At 41.5% G+C, this 27,058-nt stretch overlaps 2 protein-coding genes across 2 annotated transcripts; one reads left to right on the top strand and one right to left on the bottom strand.

The window, feature by feature from the left end:
* Window positions 1-141: 141 nt before the first annotated feature.
* itpka (inositol-trisphosphate 3-kinase A) lies at window positions 142-9,770 on the bottom strand. The gene is made up of 7 exons (XM_084568893.1): window positions 8,960-9,770; window positions 4,516-4,612; window positions 3,944-4,157; window positions 2,652-2,856; window positions 1,870-1,971; window positions 1,375-1,446; window positions 142-1,203 (listed from the first exon to the last, which is right to left on the bottom strand). Exons 1-7 carry the CDS (start codon window positions 9,362-9,364, stop codon window positions 988-990), a joined length of 1,311 nt encoding a protein of 436 aa, XP_084425019.1. The 5' UTR covers window positions 9,365-9,770; the 3' UTR covers window positions 142-987.
* Window positions 9,771-14,687: 4,917 nt separating this feature from the next.
* ivd (isovaleryl-CoA dehydrogenase) lies at window positions 14,688-26,043 on the top strand. Its single transcript, XM_084569373.1, has 12 exons — window positions 14,688-14,933; window positions 16,566-16,655; window positions 16,820-16,871; window positions 16,962-17,131; window positions 17,236-17,329; window positions 19,957-20,087; window positions 20,267-20,363; window positions 20,449-20,542; window positions 22,018-22,099; window positions 22,231-22,335; window positions 22,669-22,741; window positions 24,525-26,043. Exons 1-12 carry the CDS (start codon window positions 14,802-14,804, stop codon window positions 24,656-24,658), a joined length of 1,254 nt encoding a protein of 417 aa, XP_084425499.1. The 5' UTR covers window positions 14,688-14,801; the 3' UTR covers window positions 24,659-26,043.
* Window positions 26,044-27,058: the final 1,015 nt, after the last annotated feature.

Below are 27,058 nucleotides of genomic sequence, written 5' to 3' on the forward strand. Positions count from 1 at the left end.
AGAAGTGCAAAGACATCCTATGCAATATACTGTCTTTGACTCGTTCATCTAACCTAACCGTGCCCCGAATAAATCCACATATACTGATCTCATTTGTGTGTTTGATCGGTTTCGTGACACCGGAGGAGTGGAAAAGAAAAACGAAACGTTCTAAGCATTATGTCCCCAGTTTAATTACATCTTCGTTCATTTCATTTGCATATGTGATAATGAGCCACACCGTAAAATGTGCTATAATAACAGTACAATAATGATAACAGTGCGGCGTCAAGTCTTGTTGCAGCACAAGAAAATGTAATAATTACAAGTATGATTAAAAGAATAAACTCTTTCACAGAGATATACGTTGATGTACAATATAAGACAGTTTGGCAGAACAGTGATTCACAAAATACAGTCAGATCAGTATGCAGTGATATAACGGGGAATGTGTTGTAATGTTGTGTAGTTACGTGCAGAATCCCTCTTTGACTATTACACTCAAGGCTGATGGTTAGAGCGGATGGTGTAAAGACCTCAACTTTCTCAACATCTCCATGATTTCATTTGGATTTCGTGAGCGTTTCTATGTTACGCCCTGTCCCCGCAACTGAAATGCTGAATCCCTACACTTTCACTTCTGTTCATTTAGCAGGAAGTTGAATTAGTGTCAGTGCATTTGCTCAATCATTCAGTAACTAGTGGCCAGTCCTCTGCTTCTCTCTTGCCAACCGTCCACTGTGTCTTTTCTGTCAGTGTCAGTACTAAATATGGTCACTTGGATTGTGAAAGCAAGAGCCTTGGGGCATCGTTGCTTCACATTTTCTGATGTAGCATTTTTGTGCTCAGAAACAGATCACCCAAAGCAAATCACCAAATATAAAACCACCCAAAGGGTATCTTTGTGATGTCCATTAAAATAGTTCCTCATACCCATTTATAAGTCAAACGTCACAGGCCATAGGTTTCTGCATTTTGGTTGTTTTCTTTGGTAACCGAGCAGCAGGTTTATTCGCCTGTCTCTTCGCTGGCTACACACTCCAGTGTGTGGATTAGGTTTTCCAGCCCCCACAGGTAACCATCCTCCCGGTTGCCCTCCTCCCAGGGCACGTCATGGTTTAACATCTGGCCCTCTGGTAACGCTGTGGTCTTGCCAAAGTCAATAATCCAGACTTGTGCATTGCCCGTGTGGTCGTGGATGAAGAGAAGAGAGCTGCCAATGACCTGAGGAAAACAAGGAGGAATAAATATTAGCTTTTGGTTTTCATCGTTCTCCACCACATGATCCAAACAGAGTCGAGTTTCAGGCGTAGCTCCAGGTGTCAAGCTTTACTTAGACACTTTATTTGTCTTCCTTTAGCTTGTCACTCATCTCTACAGTAGATCTGTCATCACCTCGTGTCGCTTGAAGAACTCTGAATTCTTCAGGGCTTGCCGGATCTCCGTCAGTCTGCTCAAGTACGTTTTCTGTGTTGCAAGAGAAAGAAAATCAATGAAGGGCTCAATGTAAATTTATTCTGCATTTATATATTTAACAGCTGGAACACAACAAAGCGTATGTACGGGAACATTCTCCATAGTGGAAAAACTCAGCCTGCATTAGAGTGCGAAAATTTACTTTGTTCCTCGAGGCTGGAGCTTCTTAGTGTTTCAGTGTGACAGTTCAAACACTTTGAGGCTGTTTTCTTTTGTGATTAAAACTCCCCCCAACCTTTTTCCACACGTAAGGGCCGACTGAACACGGATGCGAGAGCTTACTCAGCTGGTGAAGTCCTGCATGTAATCCTTGTGACACTGCTTTGTGTCTATGCACGGTAAAAGGTTTGTGTGTCCTTTCATGAACGCGGTTAACGTGTGTGTGTGTGCAGAAGCAAACCGGCAGCCACGTACTGTGATGTTGACGTTCCCTCCGACAAAGTCCTTGAACACATTGATGACATCCTGCTTCGATCTGGTTTTCTTGAAGTCAGTCCGACATGTACCGTCACATTTCTACAGAGAAGAAAGAGGTATTACACAGCGAAATTACTTCAGTTTTATTCACTTGAGATGTGAGCAGGCATTTATGTTCTCACAATATATATTTTATCATGCATTTTGCAAGGTCACAAGTGTTTAGGTACAGCCTATGTACCTGCGATCAGATTTCAAAAAACTATTTTGTGGCCACTAGCATCATTACATAATGATACGAGGTTTGTGCATAAACGTTTAGGATGTGTTTTTCACGTGTCCAAATAAGTTCAATGGTCACGCTTTGTTGCCCTGTTTTGGTCTCCACCAACTCCTCTGGGAAATGTTTGTCGCTTTCACTGTGTCATTAACCAGCTAGTCGCAAGTTCTGTTTTTATCTGCTGGGCCATGTCAAAGCTTTTTTGTGGTGGCCAAAAATGACTGGCGAGAGCGGTGACAGTAAATCAAAGCAAACGATGAGCTAAAAGTAGCTAAACTGATCTATAGAACTGAGAACTGCAGGTTGGAGCTAATTCTCTGTGCGTTTGTGTCTAAAATCTAGCTTCAGTCAGTCGACCCAGTGTTACAGACATACTGCACATGCTCCCGCAACATATTTTACCATAAATACAATGCAACTGTACTGGACATGAGCCAGTTTTCCTTAGCTTCACACTACAAATATACATATTACTAGCATTCATATAGCACATGGCTACCTTTGTCCCTTCTATCCTGAAGCCCAGGTTGTGTGAGGAGCTCATGGTCTCCCTCCACTGCATGTAGCGAGGTTTGGTGACGCCCCGTTGGGAATGCTCCTGTTGAGTGGGCCCTTCGCTGTCCACCTCCACCATTTTTTTGTACAGGTCCTCCCTCGGCTTGGGTCGCTCCCTCGCTCGCACAAGCTCCTCCTCCAAGTACGTCCTTTACCAGCGGGAGGAACAATTAATTTACAGCTGCAGGAAATGTGCTACTGCCATTTTTGTTTCTCTGCACGTGCATAGTAATGGTTGTGTGCTTTCAGGTGCTAGAAACATACTGTTCTTTATATAAAACCCATGTTTCCCTTTACATAGTTCTTTTGCTGCACTTAAAGGCCTTATGCTCCTCTCTTTCAGAGTTCTGCCATGCAAAAGAGAGGAGCACACAATATAGAGAACAACTCTTAACTAAATCTGTCAGTGAACAACCCGCTTATCGTAGTTCATACCAGACAGTTTTGTGCAAACAGATGTGAATTTCAGTTTCAGTTTATGAGCCACACTTCCTCTGTGCTGCAAAGGGAAGCTGAGAGGAGACTCCAGTGTGCAGCGTTTAACTGTGTGAAAGTCTGACTGTGTGTTTGTGCATGTTAGCGGTTTTGCAACTTTGTGGTTGAGTGTTTTTGACAAAGGGGAGTCTCCAGGGACACCCTGAGTGAGCTAGTGTGTGTGTGTGTGATTAGACTCTGTAATACAGCGTAGGCACACACAGAAACTGAGCAAACAAAGTCAACACTTTGTTCATGTGTTTCTGCAAGTTTAGTCAGTGTGTGTGGGGGGGGTGTGTGTGTGTGTGTGTGTTGCTCGGTGAACCGGAATTAAAGCTCTTGGAGGGCGTGGTGTCGGTACCTGCATGCTCGTGCATGCGCAGAAATGGTCGTCCATGCTATACGTTCATGTGTGCATTCAAGCGTATACGCCTGTGTTTGCATGTGTGTGTGTATACTAGTGCACTTGATACAGTGAGGCACCCCCACCCGCTGTGGCAGGAAGCCAAGCATACAGCCTGCAGTTACAACAGGTGTTCCCTTGTAGAGCAAACGTGTGGTAGGCTCTATGTACTGTTGCTTGTCTGCATGTTTCTCATTAAATCCAGCATTAATCTTTAACATAAACATCACGCACAAAAACAAACAAGGAAATAATCTGACATTTAAATATGTAATGTGGAGTTGCCAAAATTAATTAAAAACAATGTCTATTTATGTTATTTACTATCGGATACATGAGATAAGAGCTTCCTTCCTTACCTCACACCCATCTTGCAGTCCATTACATTAGGAAGGTCAAATTTTGAAAGCAGGTCAGTCATATGGAGGAAAGACTCCCCGTCTTTTTCCACAACGCCATGGTAACCGGGCACGAACGGGAGCAGCGCGTCGTCCCTCAGCTTCTCAAAACACTGCATCTCATTCTCTGAGAACTTTTTCAGAATGGTGCCCTCATCCGCCGCCTTGAAGTTGCCTGAGATGAGATGAAGACTAATGTCAGGCCCTGGATTTGTCAATATTGTCGAATACTGCACACGTTATCTAGGAATAAGTGGTGCTCTGTGAAAGCAGGGAGTGTCTCTTTAAGCTGGAAATGACTGTCAATTCCGGTGAAATGTAGTGAGGTCGAGATAAACGTTTCCAATTGATTGTTTGTGTCTGCTGCAGGATAAAACAGGCCTGACTTCGACCATCCGTGACAGCAAGCATCTTGTTTTTAATCCCTGCCAGTGCTTTGATTGTACATCTGATCCTACCTCTTTCTTAATGCTCCCACACAAACAGAACGTGATTTGTCGGACAGTGTGCGATATGATCTGAGCGGGTCACACCTTTATGCCCGGCGAGCTGAACCCAGTTTAGTCTCCTCCTCTGGGTAGCACTGAAGGACCAGTGGACGATTGTCTTTATCTTCCACCACGGTTTGCTCTGGGGGAAGACATGGAGGTGAAACTGATATACAGCATAATCATTTAAAGCAAAGCTAAGTGCAAGCAATTTGTCAGGAAGACGTGCTGTAAACTGGCCTCGGTCTACTCTATACTATCTGAGTAGAAACGTGATCACACAGGTATTTCTGTAGTAAATCTAATGCCAGGCTTTTAGTTTTCCCCTGCTTGAAGCCTCCGATCTAGGTCAGTTAAATGCCATTTCTGTGGAAACTCATATCTGCATTCAGGATCTCTGTTCAGCATCTTGAGGGTGGTGCTGTGGTGATGATGGGCTCTGAATCACAGAGAGAGAGAAAGAGAGAGCGAGAAAAAAAACCTTCTATTGTTAAAGAAGCGGGAATAGAAGTTTACACCTAAATTTCTTTCGTGATTAAAAAGGATTTTTTTTTTTTAACTGGAGCAGAATTTCCCACTGCAAAACGCCACAGCAATGTAGGAGAAAAAAAAATGTTTTGACAGCAAAACAAATCCAGGCTGACACTTGTCTTGTTTCGGCTCCCCCTCACTAGTTAGCGGGGAGGTTTTCCGCAGCAAGTCACCAAATCTCAAACAAGATACGACCGAGGAGGGAGTTATCTTGTCTTGGCAGTGATGTGTAGTTTTTATGGTTGGTGTCCCATCGCCCTCGCCTTCTCCTCCTTTCTCCGTCTCTCGCCACACACACACAGAGAACAAAAACACTGCAACAGCTTGCGTATTTCACAGACAGGGTAGCGCTTCACAGTCACTGTCCCTGTTTTATTTCCTCCCAGAAACATGAGCAAATCTCATATAAACACTCAAATTATAATACTTGGATGCTTGCCTAAAGTGTAATCATAAATAAAATTAAAAGATACAAAGTAAATCCCTGTGTGTTCAAAAGGAAAAGTACTATTTCTTCTTGGGTCCCACATTTAGGCCAAGGGGAGGTCATTTTCTTGTGCTCTGATTGAAACAGGAAATGAGACACTGACTCTCTCGTCAGTGCAACATTCTCATGCTTCAGTGTCTCACAGCTCGCCGTCCTCGCTAATAGCAGAACTCGGCAGAAGCCAGCGGGGGCTCTCTTAAATGTCAGGTGATATGCTTCACTTGCCGCAGCGCCACTTGTTTGCTATTAATAATGCGCTGAGAAGGCGTTAAACGTGCAGAAACCATAACATTTGTTTTATTGACGCAAGTTTTCACAGTTACTGGTTCATTTTTAGGCAGACAATATTGTGATGTTCCAAGCCGATAACCTGAGTGTAATATAATAATAGTATAATATAGTAGTGCTATCCACAGATCTGAACTATGGTCTCAGCTCTCGGGCCAATGTTTTTTTTAAATACGGAGCCCGACTTTGAAACTTGATGTTATTCTGTCCACGCTGCACTGGCCTTGATGACGATGGTTTGCAAAGATAACCCTCGGAATATTGCTGGTTTCGCTCTCGTGTTAAAACGTGAAATAGCTGGTCTGATTACCATACGCTTAGAAAAGCATGGCGCATCAAACCCCACTGTCCTAACACTGGCGGGGGAAAAGCACCAATACAGCTATGCTAAACAATCAAATCTCTACTCAGGACAGAAGCATTATCAATAAAATTCAAATAAAGAAGCGATATTAAAATACCAGATCTGTGGTAAACTGACCTCTGTGGCCTTGTTGTATCTGCTTTTATGAGATTATTGATACTGATGCATCCAGGCTCAAGTACACAGATTGTGCCTCCACGTGTACAGAGACACAAGCTTAATCAGGGGGTTTGCAAAAAGACAAAAACAACAATCTTGCTTTTTTAGGCATTGAATTTCTTGCAGCTCATAGATATCTAAGATTGATCACAAGCCGGAAAGGCTGGGAAACACTGGTTTAAACCTTAAGAATATGGTGCATTATATTAGCTTGCTGTGTTTTAGTGTAAAAATCTTAATTTTGACACTTTAAAAGGTGCAATATTTCTCCCTGAAATGTAGTTTAGTAGAGGTAAAATGTGGAGGAATATATATTTAAAGAAAAAAAAGTTAATTGTACTCATGAACATTACTGTATGTAATATCTTACATCAACAGAGATACTAGATAAAGTTTATTAGAGGTAAGCTAATCCAAAGACAAGGCTTTAATGTTTGTTTTCTGGGCCTGCATGTTTGTTTTTCTGCTGTTCGGGATGCACCTTCACTTCTGACACCAGGCCCTGTTGTTCGTGTGACATACTGACTCAGATCATGCTGATTCTGAACAGAGTAGTCCAGAGGCAGCTCTTCAAAAAACACAGACATCTGAAATCAAGCTCCATGTGACTCAGCCAGGTTTTGCTGTCCGATCATTCCACGCGAAGCCGACGTAACTGAGTGTAAACCATTCGCGGCAAATTAATCTTGATGAGTTGGAGAGCCTGTTTCTCCACATGCCCGTCTGATCTCAATCTGCATTAAAAACGTCTTTACCGTGCTTCTAGCAGCTCATCCCTCTTCTACAGCGAGAAGTGGCAAAAACTAAGTACTGATGAGCGAGTGTTCTCACTTCCTGAAGTTGTTCTTTGTTAAATGTCAAAGGCTAAGGCTATAATTGGATGCTGACCACAAAAACATTATTACACAATGCCATGATGGCTGTGTAACATACGCTCTGTGTGAGTGTTTGCTTGTGTGTGGGTGTTTTTGTGTGGGCTGAAGTGGTAGGAGCACAACAGTGGCTGTTTTCAGAGGTGACGCGACCAACATATTTCCATTTTAAATTATCGTCTCTTCATCATAACGAGCGAAAAACAAATAAATAAAGGAGAACAAGCAGGGAATTCTTCATGCATTAGACACTCAGCAACACTCTCTTTCACACACTTGAACACACAGGCTCAACGGGCAATGTGTATTCAGTCTGTTTAAAAGAAAGTGACAGCTCCAGGCCCTGTATGGCAAAGAGAAGTGGTTGGACCGTAAAAAAACACACACGCGCACTCCCAGTGATAGGCTAATGTGGTGATAGTCTAGACAAAAAGCAGATTATGCTGTTAAGTAGAGTGCAGAAACCCAGAGGTGACTCACTGTGATCACATTCAACTTCCCTACAACTCACATGAAGAGACAATAATCGAGCTCCACGGCCGCACACACACTCACAACAAAGACTTGTTCTGTTTAAACACAAATGAAGAATATCCTAGTGTTTGCTTTAACGCTTTAATGTTCAGTATGACAGAGCCTCAAGTGGAGCTTTATCGGCCAAGAATGTCGAAGGCAAACAAATTTCCACCCTCATCGTGTATTGAACTAAAGGCCTGTCCTTCAACATTAATCTGTGTGCTGAAGGCGGGACACACGCAGTTAAGGTCAGAACTCACAGTTCCAAAACATCACATTCAACGCCTCGCCGATGTCTCATTCGAGGAGCAGCAGGTCCGTTTTGTGCAGGAGTTATCTGCTGTGCAAAAAATACTTGACACAAAATGATTTTTTATTTTTTTTTTACACTAAAGATGTTGCTAAGGAACGTGTTTTTCTCATCAAACTGCGGCCTTGAACATATAAACAAGATGATACTAGTTCAGCACTCGCCAGACAGCAAAGATTATCTAGCTTTCAGCAGCTTCTTTATGTTGTTTTCAGTTCATACGGTGCATGGGATCATTAAGGGGATGGGAAAGGCTTCCATAACCCATCACACATAAGGAGGCATGGCAGCGCTTCAAACGGGACAATCACATTTCCTGAAACTCTCTGCCAAGACTCTCCAAATGGGTATTTTTCTGACATTGTTAGCTTCAACAACAAGAGAAAAGTGTGAGAAAAGTACCCCTCTGACAAGTACATGAAAATACCCAGAGCTCACATCCATGAGACATAGAATAACTTCTGAAATGATAGTAATTTCCCACAGGGAAACTCTTCTGCAGGGCTCACTTCCACAAAATGTTTGTTGCACTTGGAGATGAGCTAAACGAACTTATGAAAGTGCTGTTTTCTCTCTGTGATCACCTCTTCTCTGCAGTCACACAGACCCCGGTGGTCTTCTGTTAGGAAGTAGTTTGCAATATACGTGCTCCATCTCTACTGCAGTTGTGTGATAGCAGATTTACAAATAAAAACAAGAGACATATCTGAAAACGGTTTAGTGTCTAAGAAGCCACATACTGGCAGGTTTTTTTCCTGCTGTTGATCAAGTCATGCATTATGTAACAAATAATATATACAGTGAGGCAACAGACAGAATTATACACATCCTGTACCTGACATAAATACCATAACATGCTGTGAGAATCTGCCACTGACCCGTGAAAGATGAATCTAATTGGAAGCGCTTTAAATGCCCTTTACAGTCATAACTGGATCATTATGTCTTCACATTTTACTCACTTCTCCAGTGTCTGCCAGATGCTCCAAAGTAATGATGCCTTTGCTTTTGCTCTCGTTGTCGCTGAGTAAGTCATCCTCGGACTCCACAACTGAGGACCCCGTAGACGAGATGGAGGAGTTGGACAGTTTCCTGCGCAGGGTACCGTCTACCTCATCATCCCAGTCCTCCTGCTGCATCTCCCGGGAGCAGCCGCCTCCCTCCGGGGTGATGGTGACCTGCGGTACCCGGGGCGCATCCATCACAGTCGGCGGTCCGGACGACGGGGCGATCTGAGTGGCTTTCTGAAGGAGCTCATCGCAAATCTGGGAGGACCTCCCAGCTGCTCTTCGCTCCAAGCGAGAGCTCTCGCTTATTCCAGGGAGCCCGAAGTCCTTGGAGGTTTTTCTCCTGCACTCTTTTGGCATTTGGAAAGGTTAATCCGTCCTGAGGGCGCACGACGAGACGCGCGAAACCGCTTCACGTCAACCTTCAAATCTGGTCATTTCACTTTCAGAAAGTTGGAGCGCAGCCCGGGCTGGCTTTCGGTATCCAGTCGGTCATCTGCAGCACTTCCTTGTTGTTTGTTGTTCGAGCTTTAACGCACAAACAGCCTCCGCCTGCCTCTGTGCTCCGTGCGTACCGTCGGTTAGGGGAACCCCTCTCCGGCGGTGGCGTGGCTCGCGCTTCTACGCGGTTTACACACGCGCCCGCGCCCGCGCAATCACTCACACAACCGTAGGACTCGCTGTGAATTATCTTCCGCATTGGCTCAGTCGCTTCCTGGCTGAAAGAAAAAAAAAAAATGATAAAGCAGCTGACACGTTATGTTTTTGCAGATTTTCTTCAACCGGAGCCCAAACGAGACGAAAACCTTTAAATCAAGATGGACTTTATCCGTCTTTACTGCTGCACCAGCGGAAAAAGATAACATTTTGTTGTAACCGTATCTGCAGAGAAATATTTTTGCTTAAACACACACAAACACACGCATCAGCACAGCGCGAGGGCAAAACATTAATTTCACATTTAAATGGCACTTTTGTGTGACTTACTTACCCGTAATTAAATTTTCAGATTAAATTTCAGTGACTTGTTTGATTAAACTGGAAGAAAGAGCATTACTGTGTGTGTCCTAGTGTAAATGCTGGTCTTCAGGTGATGTTGGTGATAAGGTCACCTAAACCACAGGACCCCAAATACCCCTGACAGGACGTGTGTCCCCAGAGTTTTGCCGTTTGTAACAACAAATTGCTTTTCCGTCAAAATAAGTGCATTTATTCTCCTGCACGTTGCATCAAACTTTCTTCACTGCACTGAATACTGAATGTGTCCTTAGAAAACAATGTAATCATATCATTTCCCTCATAAAACAACGTTTTCATGTTGCACTAACTTGCCCATACTGTAATGCACCGTGAAGTCAAAAGTCTTGTCCAGGAGCCAAAAAAAAAAAAAAAAACAAGCTGCAGTTCAACTTTTTGTGAGGAATGTTTAATAATGTAAGATCAAGATCACAGCGACACGCTTCCTGTCAGGAATACCTACATCACTGAACCCCAACCGCTGACCTTTAACCTGCAGGTGTAGAACGTGCGCTGGTATTATAACACATGACGTACTGCAGCTGTATTGTATATGCTGTTTAACTAGCTTATCCGCCTGTGAACTCATCGATATCCATAAATCGCCACCATGGCCTGCACATAAAAAAAGTCGACCAGGAAAACCGGCGGTTCAGATCAGACAGGACTGATCAGTTTTGTTTTATTTTACCGGACCACGCCGATGCTAAGCCGACTTAACCTATTTCAAAAGCGACACAGTGCAAATCTCTCTTTATCTGTCTCTGTTTGTCTTCCTGCCTCTGTCTTTGCAGTCACTTGGTTTTTCAAGTGGGCAATGTGGTTGAATAGATCCTGCTGATAGCCGCCTCTGTGGAATAGTTGTCATCAGGACATTTTGCTGATGGGTACGCTGTTTAACATTCAGCATGTGTTGTTATTGATGTTGTTGGTGGTACGCAAAGGTATGTCTAAGAGGAAATGTGTCCCTGGGCCAGGACTGAATTGGGGTAATTACATTAAACTTAGCAATGACTTGTGTGTGCTGCACCTTCTCTCGCCAGGGGGGTGATTGACAGAGTTCTTGAAACCCTACAGAGATGTCTTTCAGAGAAAAAGTCACTACTAGCCGCAAACTGTGAGAAAGTGGATAGCAAAGCATCATCTTTCTTACGCTCAGTGAACTCAGTTTGCCACTTCAGGAGAGAATGACACCTGTTATCAAGTTGGTAGGTGAAGCCCCAAATTGGAACTGTGGGTGATAAGCACGGAGAGGAACATATTTGAGAACATTCCCATCATTAGCTGGTTCTTCAAACCCCAGATGACTCAAGAAATGCAACGGATTGGATGTGTGAGCAATTTGAGAAAGTCCCAGCGAATCGTCCATGTTAGTGCCAGAAGAAAATCAGCTCCTCAAGCTTGAAAACAAAGGCGGCCTGAAAAGTACTCTGACAAAATGACACATGTGTTACAGGCCATTATATTCAGAAAGGTGGCAAATCCTGTATCACATCATTTTTCAGTCCTTCAGCTGGACTGAAGGTGTGGTTAGCAGCAAGTCGCTTCAAGCCTTGAGAGCTCATTGTTGAAAGGATTTATAAAGCTTGCACGCTGAGGTTGGTCTGAGGCGTGTGATACATCGTCAAAGAGAGGTGACCGGCGAGAAGAGACGAGAAGAGGGTGACAGGCATGGCAGCTCGCTACCATGGCGGCCTATCTCCAGTATAACTATTCACCATGGGCTGAATCTTTCACTTCAGCCATGGTTTTGTACAAACTGTGCTGCAACAACATCAGATATTCTGTGCACAGCAATGTGCAGCAAATAATGTTTTTTTTTTTTAACTGTAATTGCAAAAATACTTCAAAGACATTTGAACTGCGAAAACCACATGGACCAAAATTGATCTGTGGAACTTGCCAAAACATACACAAGCCTCACCAACCCTTTTACCGACAAAGAGCACAGAAGATAACAAAAGTTTTGTAAGGAAAACCCAGGGCAACTTCCCAACGCTGCCAAGTTTGTAATTAAACCATGTTGACTTTGGCTGTGGACCATGGTGTTTATTGGGTGTAGTTTGAGAGATAAAATAAGCATAGAGGTTATGCCTTTGATATGGAAACAGGCAAATGCAAATATTTAAAGACAGAACAGAAATTGAAAGTCTTCTTGCCAAGTTTCTTTGAAACTAGAGCAAATGGTACTGACTTCAGGTGGCCTACGTAGAAGGGAAATACCTCGTAATACATTCATGCTCCAGCATGTCCATGCATGTGCAGTACATGTGTGAGTTTGTGCATAGCACAGTATGTGACACAAACACAACAGGACACTACTCATCAGAATGCTGCTCCATAGCATGACTAGTGGTCAAAAACTCTGTGAATGAATGTAAGTTTAGACGCAAGCTGGAGGGAAGATAGTATTTACAGATCAATTAACTACTGTGACTGGAATTCATATAAGAAGATAGTCATTCAGATTGTTTAACTGTATCATATCAGGAGGTGTTTTTAGTATGTTCTCATTTCTTCACAAGTGAAATGTTGATGTGAATTTCGAGTGATGTCAGACCGTCTCTTTTCATTTTCTCTTTCTAAACTGTTGGCTGTTATCAGAAGTCAGAGGAAGATTTTACTGGAAATGTTTTTTTTTTAGACATTTATCTTACAGGGCTACATTATGCTAAATCCGAGGCAGGCACTTTGAGTTCACATCATCTGATTATCTTCCATCTGCTTGATACGAGACCTTGGAGAATCTTGCACACTAGTGCACAACACACTAAGCGTATAGGCCATTATTCATTAAAACAAATCTACAGTAGAAAAATTCAAAGTAAGTCTGTCTTTACTCCAGTGAAGTAGACAGTGAACATCCTGAGTACAGCCTCAACTGTTAAAATGTTAGTAATAAATCTCATGGTCTGCTCTCTTGTGTATAAGGTCTTACTTCATTTCTGTAACTTTTTATACATAATGTGGAAACTTCTTCAGTTTCTATTCTTTTCTTTTACTTTTCACTTCTCCTATTAAAAACATGTCACTTTTTACAAGTAGAGATACCACTCCAACGTACACATACATGAACGATGCAGGTCCGACACTCATTGTTTTACTCACTAGTAAAAGCACATTCATCAAATCACTGTGACTGTGACTTTTATTTCTTGCTTCTTCTTTGGAAATGTGTCGGAGGTAGGCTGTTGATGGTATTTATCATTAAACTAGGCTTCTCTGGATAGATAAAAAACAGATATGCAGAGTTGTGTAAGCATTTTGTGGATGCCTGGACATTCAGAGGTTGATGGAAATTAAATTTATGATAGGAATCTCTGTTGATCTGATGGTTCTGTTGGGAAAACCTCAATGCTTCAGTAGTTACAAGGAAAAATTGAGCGCTTCTGTGGCCAAAAAGTGGAGGGAAGTTTTCCATCTGTTAAAGTTTAAATGTGTAGGATTTAGTGGCATCTAGTGGTGAGTTTGCAGACTGCAACCAATTGAATGGCTCTCCTTTGCCCTCCCCTTTACCAAGTATGCAGGAGATGCTAATGGTGGCAACTGGTGAAAAAGCAACGAGTCATTTTCAATCAAAGCCAGCGAGATGAGGCTACAAACTGGTGTCTGACTGACATCTTTGTTTCTTCAGCGAGTTCCTCTTCTGTTCTAACTCCCAAAAATGTATTGCTTCTTTCTACTTATACACAGCAACAGTTCTGTTCTCTCTGAAAAGAGGAACTTGCTGTTAGCCAGTTCTCAGTGATGTTTAACTCTGCACTTTATATTTAGTGCACAGTTAGCAAAAAGAAAGCAGCTCTCGTGGGAACATAGCATAAGTTCCTCTCTATGCCCAGTGTTTAGTTTGTCCCTTCTGGGATACTGTAGAAACATGGGAACATGGCGAGGACCTGCTCCCAGTGTTGACATGAAGGGTTCATTATAAGCTGACAAAAACATGTGAGTTGTTGTTACAAATGATTATACACTAACAAAAACAAAATTATAGAATAACATGGCTTGGGCGGCACAGTGCCATGGTAGTTTGCACTGATGCCTCACAGCAAGAATGTTCCAGGTTCGAATCCATGGGCCGACTGGGCCTTTCTGTGTGGAGTTTGCATGTTCTCCCTGTGTCTGCGTGGGTTCTCTCCGGGTACTCCGGCTTCCTCCCACTGTCCAAGGACATGCTTGTTAGGTTCACTGGTGATTCTAAATTGGCCGTAGGTGTGCATGTGAGTGTGCATGGTTGTCTGTCTCTCTGTTTTAGCCCTGCAATAGACTGGCGACCTGTCCAGGGTGGACCCCGCCGCTCGCCCAGTGACAGCTGGGATAGGCTCCAGCCCCCCCGTGACCCTTCACAGGACAAGTGGTTACAGAAGATCAATGAATGAATGAACATTATGGCTTTGACACAGTTTATCAATGACCTCTTTCTTTTACAGAACCATTGAGTAGGATTTATTGAGAAGAAGTATTTTGTCAAATTTAGTTGTCAACTCTGTGTCTTCCCTCTTTCCCTTTCAGGTCTATTTTTTAACTTAAAATGTCTTCACTCAAAGGATCAACAGCAAACCCTTGCCTGTTGAGGGCGGCATTATCCTTTGCAGTGTACAGTCTGCCGCAAATCCATTAGTAGAAGAAGAAGAAGTGTCGTTGACGTCTGTGGTCCTGGGAAGTAGTGGCAGAGTGAGACCTCTTACTTTCTCTTTGCTAAAGGGCAGCCAGCCCGGGGTCTGATATATATATTTTTTTGTTTTGGTTTATTTCTCACGTTTTACCAAACCAGGTGCTCACCATGTTTGCAATTAGAAACGTTCTCCGCCTCGGCTCCAGGCTGTCCATCCCTGCGGTGGCGAGGAGAGGATGTGCCGGAGCTGCCATCCCGGTGGACGACGTGGTGAACGGACTCACCGACGACCAGATACAGGTTAGCTAACAGAGGCTAGCTGGTGCTTCAAAACAAACTTCACCTGGCTGTGCAGATAAGCAGCTGCTGATAAAAAACGTCTCGGGGTGACGTTATAAAGAAAGTGTACTGCCTGGTTTATTGGGATAACAGAGAAAAAAAGAATTATGTAACGTCATGACGTTACGACATAACGTTAGCTAACAGTTAAAAAGACCTTGATATTAGCCGACAGAGCTAGCTCACCATGAGTATTTGTTATCAATAGCTACACATTTGGAGTATTAATCAATGTTATTTACACTTAATTGTACTACTAAAGCAAAAGACTCTTATATTTTCTCTTAATGTTTACTAGTTTAACTATTTGCCCAGATATCTATAACGTAAGCTACATAATCATAGCTGTTTTGAGTTAAAAGCTAATCCAGACATGTTCTTATATCAGTTTTATCAAGGTAAAGGGACAGCAGGCCAGTGGTATTTTGGATCAAAGTGAAGGAGACTGAAACAGGGGGTGGGGTTCATACAAAGGATCTGATTGGATGAGAGAGGTTGACCTCTGATGTTGGGCTTTTTGTTTTTTTAATAAAGTTATGCACTCTCATGGCAAAACATTAGGTACGCTTGTAAAACCTAAACCATTCTGATACAACAGTCCTGCATTAAATCTTAGCTTCATGGCTGTTATCATGTTCAGATTATGTTGAAGCAGAGTAAGAAAGGTGGCAATCTAGCCTTCTGACTAAGATTGGATTGCAACATACTCTATGAAGCTACTATTTATCTTGGATGTGTTAAATCTGGTTGCATCTATTCTCTCTGGGGTACCTAATGAACGGTCTAGTGAGTGTATGCACCGATCAGCCATAACAGTATGAACACTGACAGTTAAAGTGAACAACACTGATGCTCTCGTTATCGTGACACCTGTCAGTGGGTGGGATATATATTAAGCAGCAAGTGAACATTTTGTTCTTAAAGATGATGTGCTAGAAGGAGGAAAATTGGACAAGTGGAAGCGTTTGAACGACTTTGACAAGTCAGCTGGTTTAGGTTATCTCCAAAGCTGCAGCTTTAAAATGTTACACCAACCTAAGCATTGTCGCACATTATATTCACAATATATTGGAAGCAGTTTTCCCTGAAGGCAGTGGCCTCTTTTTGCAGGAAATCCCTCCTCGATTCAAAGCAAGAATGGTTCAGAAATGCTTTGAGGGACTCAACAATGAGTTCAAGGTGTGGACTTGGCCTCCAGTTTTCCCAGATCTCAATCCAATTGAGCATCTGTTCACGGCGCACCTTCAGGGTCTAGAGGAGCCCTTTCCTCAACGGGTCAGGGTAGTTTTTGCAGCAAAAGGGGGACATACATATTCGGCAGGTGGTCATAATGTTGTGGTGTATACCTCAGTTAAGACATCTCTGTATGCTTGTGAAATACTTAAGCACATCTACCTGTAATTCAAACTGCACACTTGCCTACACTTGCACAAACGAAAAAGCTCCTGAGGGTCTCAGTCCACCTGGAAATCAAATGAAGGAAGACACTAGAAGATACTCTGATATGTTGTGTGCCATTTTCAGCCTTTCAGTAGTGTTGCACCTTATTAATGGTAAAATAAATTCTTGTTTTCTGCTTTTTTTTTTTCACAGCTAAGACAGACTGTTCGTAAATTCCTTGCAGAAAAACTTGCGCCTTATGCTGATGAGATCGACAAGAGCAATGAGTTCCCAGGAATGCGGGTGAGTGGAAAGACTTCATTAAAGGTGTAACCTGTAGTTTTCTCATTGAGTGACATGCTTAAAAAAATAAAACAAATATGGTCCAGTCACATGTGTATTATTTCCAGATGTAAACTGGAGCAGGATTTCTGTTGTGGTAACTTTTTGCACGGTCTCTTCATCAGGAGTTTTGGAAAGAAATGGGGGATATGGGACTCCTTGGCATCACTGCTCCAGGTATGAATGAAGGAACGAAGAACTTCCTCCTTGCATTGTGGGTTTTTAGTGTATTAATATTAAAACCAACACTATATGTATTCCTTTCAGTGGAATGTGGAGGCACAGGATTGGGCTACCTCGATCATGTCATCGTGATGGAGGAAATGTCGCGAGTGTCGGGGGCCATCGCTCTAAGTTACGGCGCACACTCTAACCTTTGTGTCAACCAGATGGTACGCCACGCCAACGAGAAACAGAAGGAGAAGTACATGCCCAAGGTCAGGACCAGACACTTCTCTGTTACAAACTGCTTGAAAATGCCCAAAGAAAAGAAGAAGATTGAATTGATTGTTTGACCAATCTTGGCGTTTCCTCTTTTCAGTTAATGACAGGGGAGCATGTCGGAGCGCTGGCCATGAGTGAGCCCAATGCCGGCTCTGATGTTGTGTCCATGAGACTCAAAGCCAAGAAGACAGGTAGGTCCTGTTTGTTCGTTAGAAATGATCTCAGTTGTACATACAGCATACGTCCAGGCAACCCTGGGGCAGACATTTATAAAGAGCCATTCTTCAAAGGTGAATCTGTCTGTTGCTTATTATTTAATGAACTTTTTGGGCCAGATAAAAGTTTTCAGGGATTCTTGCAGATGACTTGACGAACTGAGACAATTTTGTGAATGTGTAAGGGCTGCGTGATATACTGCATTAATTCAGTTCATTTGGGTTTTATGTCTCCGTCTGTTGTCACCCCAATTCTGCCCAGTCCTCTGCAGTGACATAGGTTGTCGCAGTTTTCTCTGAGTCACCTGCATGTGTGAGTTTTACCAGTCCACCACCTTGAGTAATGGCAGATTATTACTCAAGCAAAGTAGAATATTTCTATGTGTTTTCTTAAGAGTTTACAAGGTGTCATTTTCATCTCAACATATGGTTAATTTTTGTTACCTACATAGCTAAGTGAAACACATGACACTATACTAATTTCTGGTAATTGTAAAGGTTACAAATATAAACTTTTAGTGGTTTCTATTATTGAAGGCCTGTCCTGTCAAAGAAAGACACATTGGTTTGTCATTTCTGGGTATGTCAACAGAAAATAACTTTTTTATTGTGCAGTCTCTGCTGAAGTGTTAAAGTGAAGGATATATGATACAGATACAGGTTTGTGCAATAATGATATCAGTGCAATATCTTGATGTGTTACTTATATAAGTTCATGCTTTATAACTCACTGTAGGTACCAAGGAAGGGATGAGGCTTGTATTTCAATTTAATATCAAGATACTTGACTGTGACGTGTGTATAGGTTTTAAATAAGGTAATCAATTTATATAGTAATGTGCCGATGTAAATAATGTGCTTGTTTGTGTTAGATGCGTTTTAAAGATCAGGCTTCATTTGAGCGACAGTGAGTAGCAGGGTATGTAACTGTGATGTGAGGACTTCATGCCACCTGTGGTCTGCAGTGTTATGTTTAATTAACATGTCTTGCTGTGTGTTCACTGTGGGTATAGAGGAATAAACACCTGGTTGAGCTGCATCTCATCTTTGTTCCAGCCTCCTATAGTCTTATGTGTTAAGACACCTCCAACGTTGTTTGCATTGCAGACCGGTGTCTGGGGACGCCACACGTACGTTTGGTGATTGTAGCACAAGAGCTCAGTTTTAACTTCGTCTATCCACTGCACTGGGTTTCTGAACGGCTCCATCTCAATAAGAAGTTTTTGTGTACTCTCAGTGTTGACTGTGTAATGAGGTCGCAGATTTCCCTCTGATGACACTTCCATGTTTGTGCATCAGCGCTGCACAGTGGAACAGTGCACCAACCATCCCGTGTTGCTTTTCTGCTGAGGAGATCACGTGTTATCAGAGAATTACAGATCTTTTCTTAATCCCATTTCTGTCAGTGGAAATTATAAGGTTGATAGCAGCAGGAGCCCATGTTTGAGGAGTCAGGTAAATAAATATCTATCAGATGACAATTCCTAATGACCATCGTTGACCTGTTCGAGTCCCATCAACCCAAACTTTTGCACATGCAAATACTATATTATATTTAAGGTTCATTAAATAAAAGTTTGAAGAAAGTGACATTATTAATGTCTATTTCCTGCCTATTTTTTTTATTTATTTTTTTTTACGGTCAAGAAATGGTTAAAATGTCCCCAAACTTTTGCATACAACTGTATATGGGAATGTCTTCTGAAATCTATTACCCAACAGTAAATATTGCTGCATATTCTCTGGTAACTCTATCGCTGATAAGGATTAATCAGTTCTTGAGGGCTGTATTGACTCTGTTTGACAACACTAGCGCTTATCACACTGAATACAACAAGTAACTCTGAGTCAGCAATGTGCTCTGCATGGTCGGCACGAGCAGCGTTTTGAGTAATGTCGTGTTTTTCATGCAAAACTGAAACAAACCCAGTAGTTTGTGTGTGGTTTAGGAACACGTAACTAAAGACTGCATTGTGTATTTAAGGTGACACCATCTCGTGTCTTACTACATCATGTCACTGGCAAGCTATGTGTCCTGATAACAGAACTATTTAAGCTGTTCATTTTTGCAGCCTGGTGCCGGGTCCAGGGTGAGAGGGAAAAATTCTTATCTCTGTCTCATTCAGATATTTACTGCAACTGTTTGTGCTTGTAGTTTATGTTTGGTGTAGTTTCTACAGTGGAAGATATTCTTTCACAGATACACTGCTAAGTGAGTGGAGGGACACATGTGTGTACCACAGGCTCTGTGGTGTGATCTCTTGGTAGCTGCACCTCATTTCATGCTTTGTAAATACAGACTATTGTTGATCGTAGTAAGTGAATGATGCAGCGGTGGTGTGTGTTTTGATCTGTGCGGGTTTAAACTGGGAGACTGGTGTTTCCTGGATGAGTGTATTCACTGTGAAGCCCTACATTTTTTATGAGAAGGTAACTAATCAGTAGCCACAATGACACCTTCTCTCATTTGACCTCGGAGTCATATTTTTAGGCATGTTCTCATGCAACGCTCTGGTGTAAGAGATCCTCATTTGTGTCCCTACGCGTCTGCTGATTAACTCTCTTGGCGTTTTAATTTATTTCCTGTTTCTACTCTTATGCAGGTGACTACTATGTTCTGAATGGCAACAAGTTCTGGATTACAAACGGCCCAGATGCGGACGTCCTCATCGTGTACGCCAAGACAAATCCTGAGGCGCATCAAAAAGGGATCACAGCTTTCATAGTTGAAAAGGTAAATCCTCTTACGTGAAGACATATTCTCCTCTACCTCTACCTTGTGATTTGCTTTGTGGCTGAGTGGATGTGATGTGTTTTCATGTTTAACTGTGTTCTGTGGATCACAGTTAATTAATATGAAAGGAAGGAAAGAGCAGTCAACAGTTTGAGCGTTTCCGTATGTGCTTCCTCTAGGGAATGCCAGGGTTCTCCACCGCACAGAAGCTCGACAAACTCGGCATGAGAGGATCCAACACCTGCGAGCTGATCTTTGAAGACTGCAAAGTCCCAGGTGTGTGTTCAAGTGCACACTTTAGCTCATATCTTCGCATGTGTGCCACGTGATTCTTAACTCGTTTTTCTCCTGTTTGTTGTAGAGGAGAACGTTCTGGGTCCGCTGAACAAAGGTGTATATGTGATGATGAGTGGCTTAGATCTGGAGAGACTGGTACTCGCATCTGGGCCTGTTGGGTGAGGTTTGCTTTTAGTGCACGTTATATTTAATTACACTGTTTCCATATGTAGAGAACTACTCAATCAATCAATCAATCAGTCTTTATTTATAAAGCACTTTAAAAACAACAAGGTTGGCCAAAGTGCTGTACACAGACATGAGGATATAAAAACACAAATATGAGGAAGACAGTCGGCCTGTCTAATGTGCTTACTCGTTAATAAGAATTAAGCACTGAATTGTGAAAATAATATATAAAATGTGTAATGGTGCATTTACCCTGAACTATTTAGGATGAGATTTCCTCAGCTTAATACACCTTGTCACCTAAACCTGCTCACTTACACGTCTGCTTACTCCTGGAACAAAAGTAATCAAGCAGAGATTCCTCTCACAAAGATTTGCCAGCACTATAACATGCTAGCAGGGTCAGCCTTGACTTTGATCTGGGCAGACATTGTGTGATATTTTATTTAACACACGCAACGATTTTAATCGGTCCTCCTTTGGCCAGAAACGCTCTCACTGTACCAATTATTAGACCTGCCCTACAGGAAGCCCAACAGTGACAATTTAATAAGAGATGATAATGACACAGTTTTGCTAGCCTGACGTAGCCACGCTCCTTTATTGTCAGAATGTGAGTCTGGAAACACTCCATTGGAATTTCATTACGGGGCGAGTTTCACCCAACACAGAGAAAAAAAAAAAAGGTTCTGCATGCAAGTGGATAGGCGTACCTACAACCAGTCAGAGCAACAGAGTATGTGACATTGTGGGATCAAGACATTCTCAACAAATGTCGTCATCGCTTGTAATATTTATCCATACGTGACAGTGGACTCTAAACAGCTCAGTTCTCAGACGGCAGCCATGACATTTATGACTACGTTGCCGTTAATCTTTTGTCCATCCCCATGTAAAACCTGCCCAAGCGTTTTGATTGGCCCAGCAGATCTTTGCTGGAGCTTAATCGATTCCCAAGGGAGTGGTTCCAGACCAACTTTCTGACACATAATATTTATGGGCGGCCAAGTTGGTCTGGCTACCAGGTTAAAGCTTTGCAACCCTAATGCTGGAATTGCACTGCTGCCATTTATATGTTCATTTAATTATGAGCATTGTTACATTTAAGAGGCCTTTTATTCTTGAGATTAAACGTCTCAGAATATTTTCATGTTCACACTTTTTAATTTTCAATACAAAAAACCTGTTGAACCTTGCTGCTGTCACTTGAATCCAGACTCCATATTCACTGGTAATCAATGTCATACCTTAATACTCTGCCACATCCAAAGGGCCTTGTGACACATGTAATCTGTATGTGATGATTACGTGGCGTGTTAATGAAACATTTATTGTTAAAGTGAGAAACTGCTTCATTTTAAGAGCTTATAAAGGTTTATAGAATGAAATGTTCAAAAACAGAATGAATGTGTTTTTGATTGTTCACCAGTCTTTAACATGTGCATCATTTTTTTTTTATTTTCAGAATCATGCAGGCGGTTTTAGACTCTGCTGTTCCCTACCTACACATCAGAGAAGCCTTCGGACAGAAGATCGGACACTTTCAGGTTTGTCTTTCATCTGTGATTTCACTTCAAGTTTTTGAAAGAATTTGTAATGAATTACTCTTCAGTTTTGAAGATGACAGCAGTAACATTTTAAAATTTACCTCGAGTTAAACTTACCTAATATTTGACAGCTGATGCAAGGCAAGATGGCCGACATGTACACGAGACTGGGCGCCTGTCGGCAGTATTTGTACAATGTTGCCCGAGCTTGTGACAGAGGACACTTCAGTGCAAAGGTGAGATTTATTTAATCACTCACCTACTCCTACAGCCACGACTTGTTTTACTTTAGTAATGAAAAACCCCTCCAGTATTTCACAACCCCTCTTTTTCATGCTAAAACACCACAAATCCTTATCAAATCACTAAATGTTACACGTTGTAATTCAGTGGTTAGGATTGAGATATTTTTTACTTTATACTGTGGTAAAATAAAAATACATATATATATGTATTTTAAGCTCATTGTTTTGTTCTTTGTCATTTCCCTAAGTCAGCGTCCTATTTCTCTTGTTCTTTGCATTTTTGCACCTGCACACAGTGACTGATGGTTTGTGTTGGTGTTGCAGGATTGTGCTGGAGTGATCCTGTATTGTGCTGAGAATGCCACTCAGGTTGCTTTGGATGGCATTCAGTGTTTGGGTAAGTGCCAAGAATCAGTGTTTCAGTTGAAACTCCGATCTTAAACTGAAGGCATAAATTCAGTCTTGGCGTTTTACAGTGCAGCTAGTCAATGTTACAACCCTCTGCGTTGCCATTACTCTGTTTCTGGGTGGACTGTTTCTTTGGTATGAATGAGTGGTTTACATTGTACTATGTTAAAATTATTCTGATTAGAGATTACAACTTTCTGTTATAACTAGCGGTGGGACTCGATTAAAAAAATCTATCTAATTAATCAGAGGCTTTGTAATTAATTAATCTTGATTAATCCCTGGCCAAAACTGAACAGACTTAAAGTGCCATTTTGCTTTTTCAGAACAGTATTGACTTTAAATGCTTAAAAAAAAAAAAAAAAAAAGCAGTTGGGGCTGTGGACACGTCTTGTCCGTACTCAGACTGGGACTGCTAGCGCTAACAGCTCCGGCGGTTTCTGTGCTCACTGCAACATGCTTTGCATTTAGATGGCACCGTAGAGTTGAAGTGCTTTGGTGGTATGCAAACTCTTTTTTTTTTGTTGTTGTTGTTGTTGTTGTTGTTGCACAATTTGCACAAAACCCCGTTTTTATCAGTGTTTCCATCAGGTACATTTTTTTTTAGATAAAATTTGCCTTCCCTCAGTCATAACAACGTGCCTTTATCCGATTCCTCCATTTTGGTAGCTGTTAGCCGAGCTCTGATGTGTGCATCATGTGATCCGTGTACCAGGAAATTGTGCACGGACAAAAGTTCCACGTTGTTTGGAATGCAAACTGCGATTAAAAGTGTTCATTTTTTTTAACACGTTATTTTTTTTGTAATGAATTAATCGTAATTAACGCGTTAAAGTCCCACCTCAGTTATAACCGATGCTAAACAAAATGATCTGGTAAGATCAGACATGGACCCACATTTTCAACGGAACTGTCCACATCGAGTCCAACTTCATTCAACTTGCGTGAACAAGTTGTTGTTTTTGTTCCCGCCATGTTTCTATCGATCTCAGGAACTTGTCACGTGAAACCAATAGGCAGCCTTTGTTAAGATTCAGATTCAGAAAACTTTATTTCTCCCCGGGGGGCAATTTAAGTGAGCAGTATAACATGTTATAAAAAACAAAAATAGAACAAATACAAAGTATATACAAGTTACCATGCCATAAATGTTTGAACTATCCAAAATGTCCATGGAGAATGTAAAGAGACTGCAGGATTAAACTAGAAGGGTGCAAAGCTGCAGGAGTCATCATGTAGGCCTAGATTTTACATGTTACAGATGTTCCTCCATGTCCTGCATACTAGTGTCTAATGTTAAGGTTGTTTTCATTGTTTCATTAACCTAGGTACAATACATTTACATTCATATAACAGACTGTTAATAAATTGTGTGCCACCCCAGCAAGAAAAAGGGGAGTCCCAACAGAAACCGTGCTGTACATTTAGGTGAATTAGGTGCTGGCTTAAGCATGATTTGTTAATAAAATCATCTTCAGTTGTAAAATACACTTTGGTTGAGTTATCAAACCATCCTACAGTGACAGAACAAAAGACATGAAGAGCTTATTTGCTCAGGTGCTTAACGTATTTAAATTCTTCTAAGCCACACAAGGGAGTAGACACAGACACACAATCTGATATCTTGAAATGGCTTTTATTCATAAAAACCAGAGCCGTTGTCATCTTTTATCGACCTACTCCATTACACATTAAAATGCTGGGAGAAAGAGCTCCCATAATCTTTTACTGCGCTGTTACGGTACATTAATCCGTGTCCCGCTTGTCAACAGGTGGCAATGGCTACATCAACGACTACCCAATGGGGAGATATTTACGGGACGCTAAGCTCTATGAAATCGGCGCCGGTACGAGTGAAGTCCGCAGGCTCATCATCGGGCGAGCCTTCAACTCCATGTTCAAATAGACCCAGCTGAGAGGTGGTCAACACTGACTGAGTGGTTTGTCGTGGGCGAGCACAGTTACTCACACCCAGGGCCTTACTGTATGAGCTGCCGTTAGGAAGAGGTTTTCATGCGTTTCAGACTTTATGTGTTCAACTGGGATTTGAATTCACATGTAATGTACAGGAAATCAGTGTCGCAACCTGACTGACACCATGCAAGACAGGTTAAAGTTGATTTACTGCATTAAGTGGCCTTGATTTAACTTTGTAGTCTCACAGTTAGTTGATCACCAATAAAATGCCAATAATGCAATAAATAATAATTGTTGAAATGTGTTGGTGTCATAAACACTCCAAAGAGCTCCTGCTGTGAACCAGTTATTCTCTAACTTGGTTTATTTTTGAAGAAGGGGCTCAGTTTTGCCTTTGTCATCATATCTACATCTAACAGAAAAAAAAACCTCATGATTTTACTCTTGTCATCATCTATAAATGTGTGTTTTTTTTCCTGTCGTGGTGACTTTTTGTAAATATCGTAACTGTAGTCCAAATCCTCATAAACCCCTTCTCATGATTTCATTATAAAGTGGAATCATCAATGGAGAGAATCAGCAGAGGTCTGTGAGTGTTCTGTTGTTAGCATTAGAACAAATATTAGTTTGTTTTTGGGAACAAACGTCACAGCTGTAAACTGTTAAAATCAGTCCGACTGGAGAAATCCTTGTCGGTGTGTAGATGTACAGTATGAAAATGGATGAAATATAATGGTTTTGTTTGCAATAAATAAAAATCAAAACATTCTTTACGTCCGTCCATTTTTATGCTCTGGGTGAAAGATCACCGCGCTGCTCAGTCAAACATTTTTCTACATACATTATGTAGTGATTCAGAAATAGGGATTAAAGCTAAAATATAAGAATCTTTAAGCTACTGTGATTTGTGATTAAAAGGTGGACAGTTATAATCCAGTGCTGCATTCAGTTCCAGCTGGGAACCTGGATTTTCTCATCTCTGACTAGGAAAACATCGAATACCAGCAGATTGATTTTCTACTCAGTACTTTGGGTGACTTGGGTGAGTTTTTGCCACTAACTGCATCATGGGATATGTAGGATTCACCACTGTGAAAGCTATATAAAGGTTTAGAGATTAGAAATCAGAATGCTTTCATTTTGACTAATGAGTCCTCCTGCTTTAAGGTCCATCCTGCTCAATGGTGTAAACATAAAGAAACACAACTAATACTGCTGGTGTTAAGCAGAGAATTAAAAAAAAAAAAAAAAAAAAAGTTACTGAATGTCAAATATAGAAATTCGTACCTAAAGAAAATGTGTACAACCTCATTAAGACTTCAAGGAACTGAAATCATTCATCAGGCGACAGTGTGAATGTGTTTCTGTGCACCAATAGTATCACTTCCCCCTTTATCTTTAGAATATGTGTTTTTATTATAATGGATTTTCCAAAGTGAAAATCCAAAAATACATCCAGTTATTTTAATTCACCAGAAGTTTCTTTTTTTTTTTTTTTTTATGTTCAACGCTTCTAAGTGTCTCAGTGTTAGAGGATGTTTATAAAAATAACTGAGATAAATATGCAGCGTTTCCAAAAAAGTATTCTTATTATTTACTTATGTGAAAGAAGCTGTCATGTAAAAAAGGTATAATCAAATGCAATTATGAATTCATAAAACTAAGTAAATGTACTGAGGTTTGTTATTTCTATACGTTAAAATCTGAGGTGTACCTCAATTAAGGTTTTTTAACAGATCACATGTTTGTAGGTCAACTTATTATCTGCAAATAGACACCTCTCATTTCTAATTTGACCCTTTGTTCATACTGTACACTACTTTTACATTACTTGCTCACTTTTTTTTTATGTATTGCCACTGAGCAAATGCAGTGGAATAAAAAGTGTAACCTCTGAAATGTAATTGAAAAATGCAAAGTAGCTCACAGAGGAAGCAATCAAGTGAAAGGCATACGTCAAAATGATTTATTTATTCATTCATCTTTCTCAAACTTGAATCAGTTTTGGTCAGTTCTGCAGCTCTCTAATCCCTCTCTCTGCTGAAACTTCTCTGTCCGTGTGCCATCTGATTACTGTCTCCGAGCCATCCACTGTCATTTGATCTCTGTCATTGCTGTGACTGATGTGCAGAAGATTGTCTGGTTGGACTTTGATACCGGCCAGCGCATCGCTGCTCGGCTCTCTCTGCCATGAAAACACTGCTGAAGGATTAAGCCTGTCCGCAGTTTGTTGCTTCATTTCTTAACCCTCCAGCGGAGATGAGAGAGGCCCGGCGCGGATCTGACGATGCGTTTGTTCTGGCGTGCAGAAGCCTCTGTGCTTCAGGTGTATCCTGTAATTTAAAAAGAAAACCAGAGGAATAAGTCAACTAAACATACGTGTTTCTGT

This window comes from Chelon labrosus (genome assembly GCF_963514085.1).
Source record: "Chelon labrosus genome assembly, chromosome: 20".
In the NCBI taxonomy this organism is placed as follows: Eukaryota; Metazoa; Chordata; class Actinopteri; order Mugiliformes; family Mugilidae; genus Chelon; species Chelon labrosus.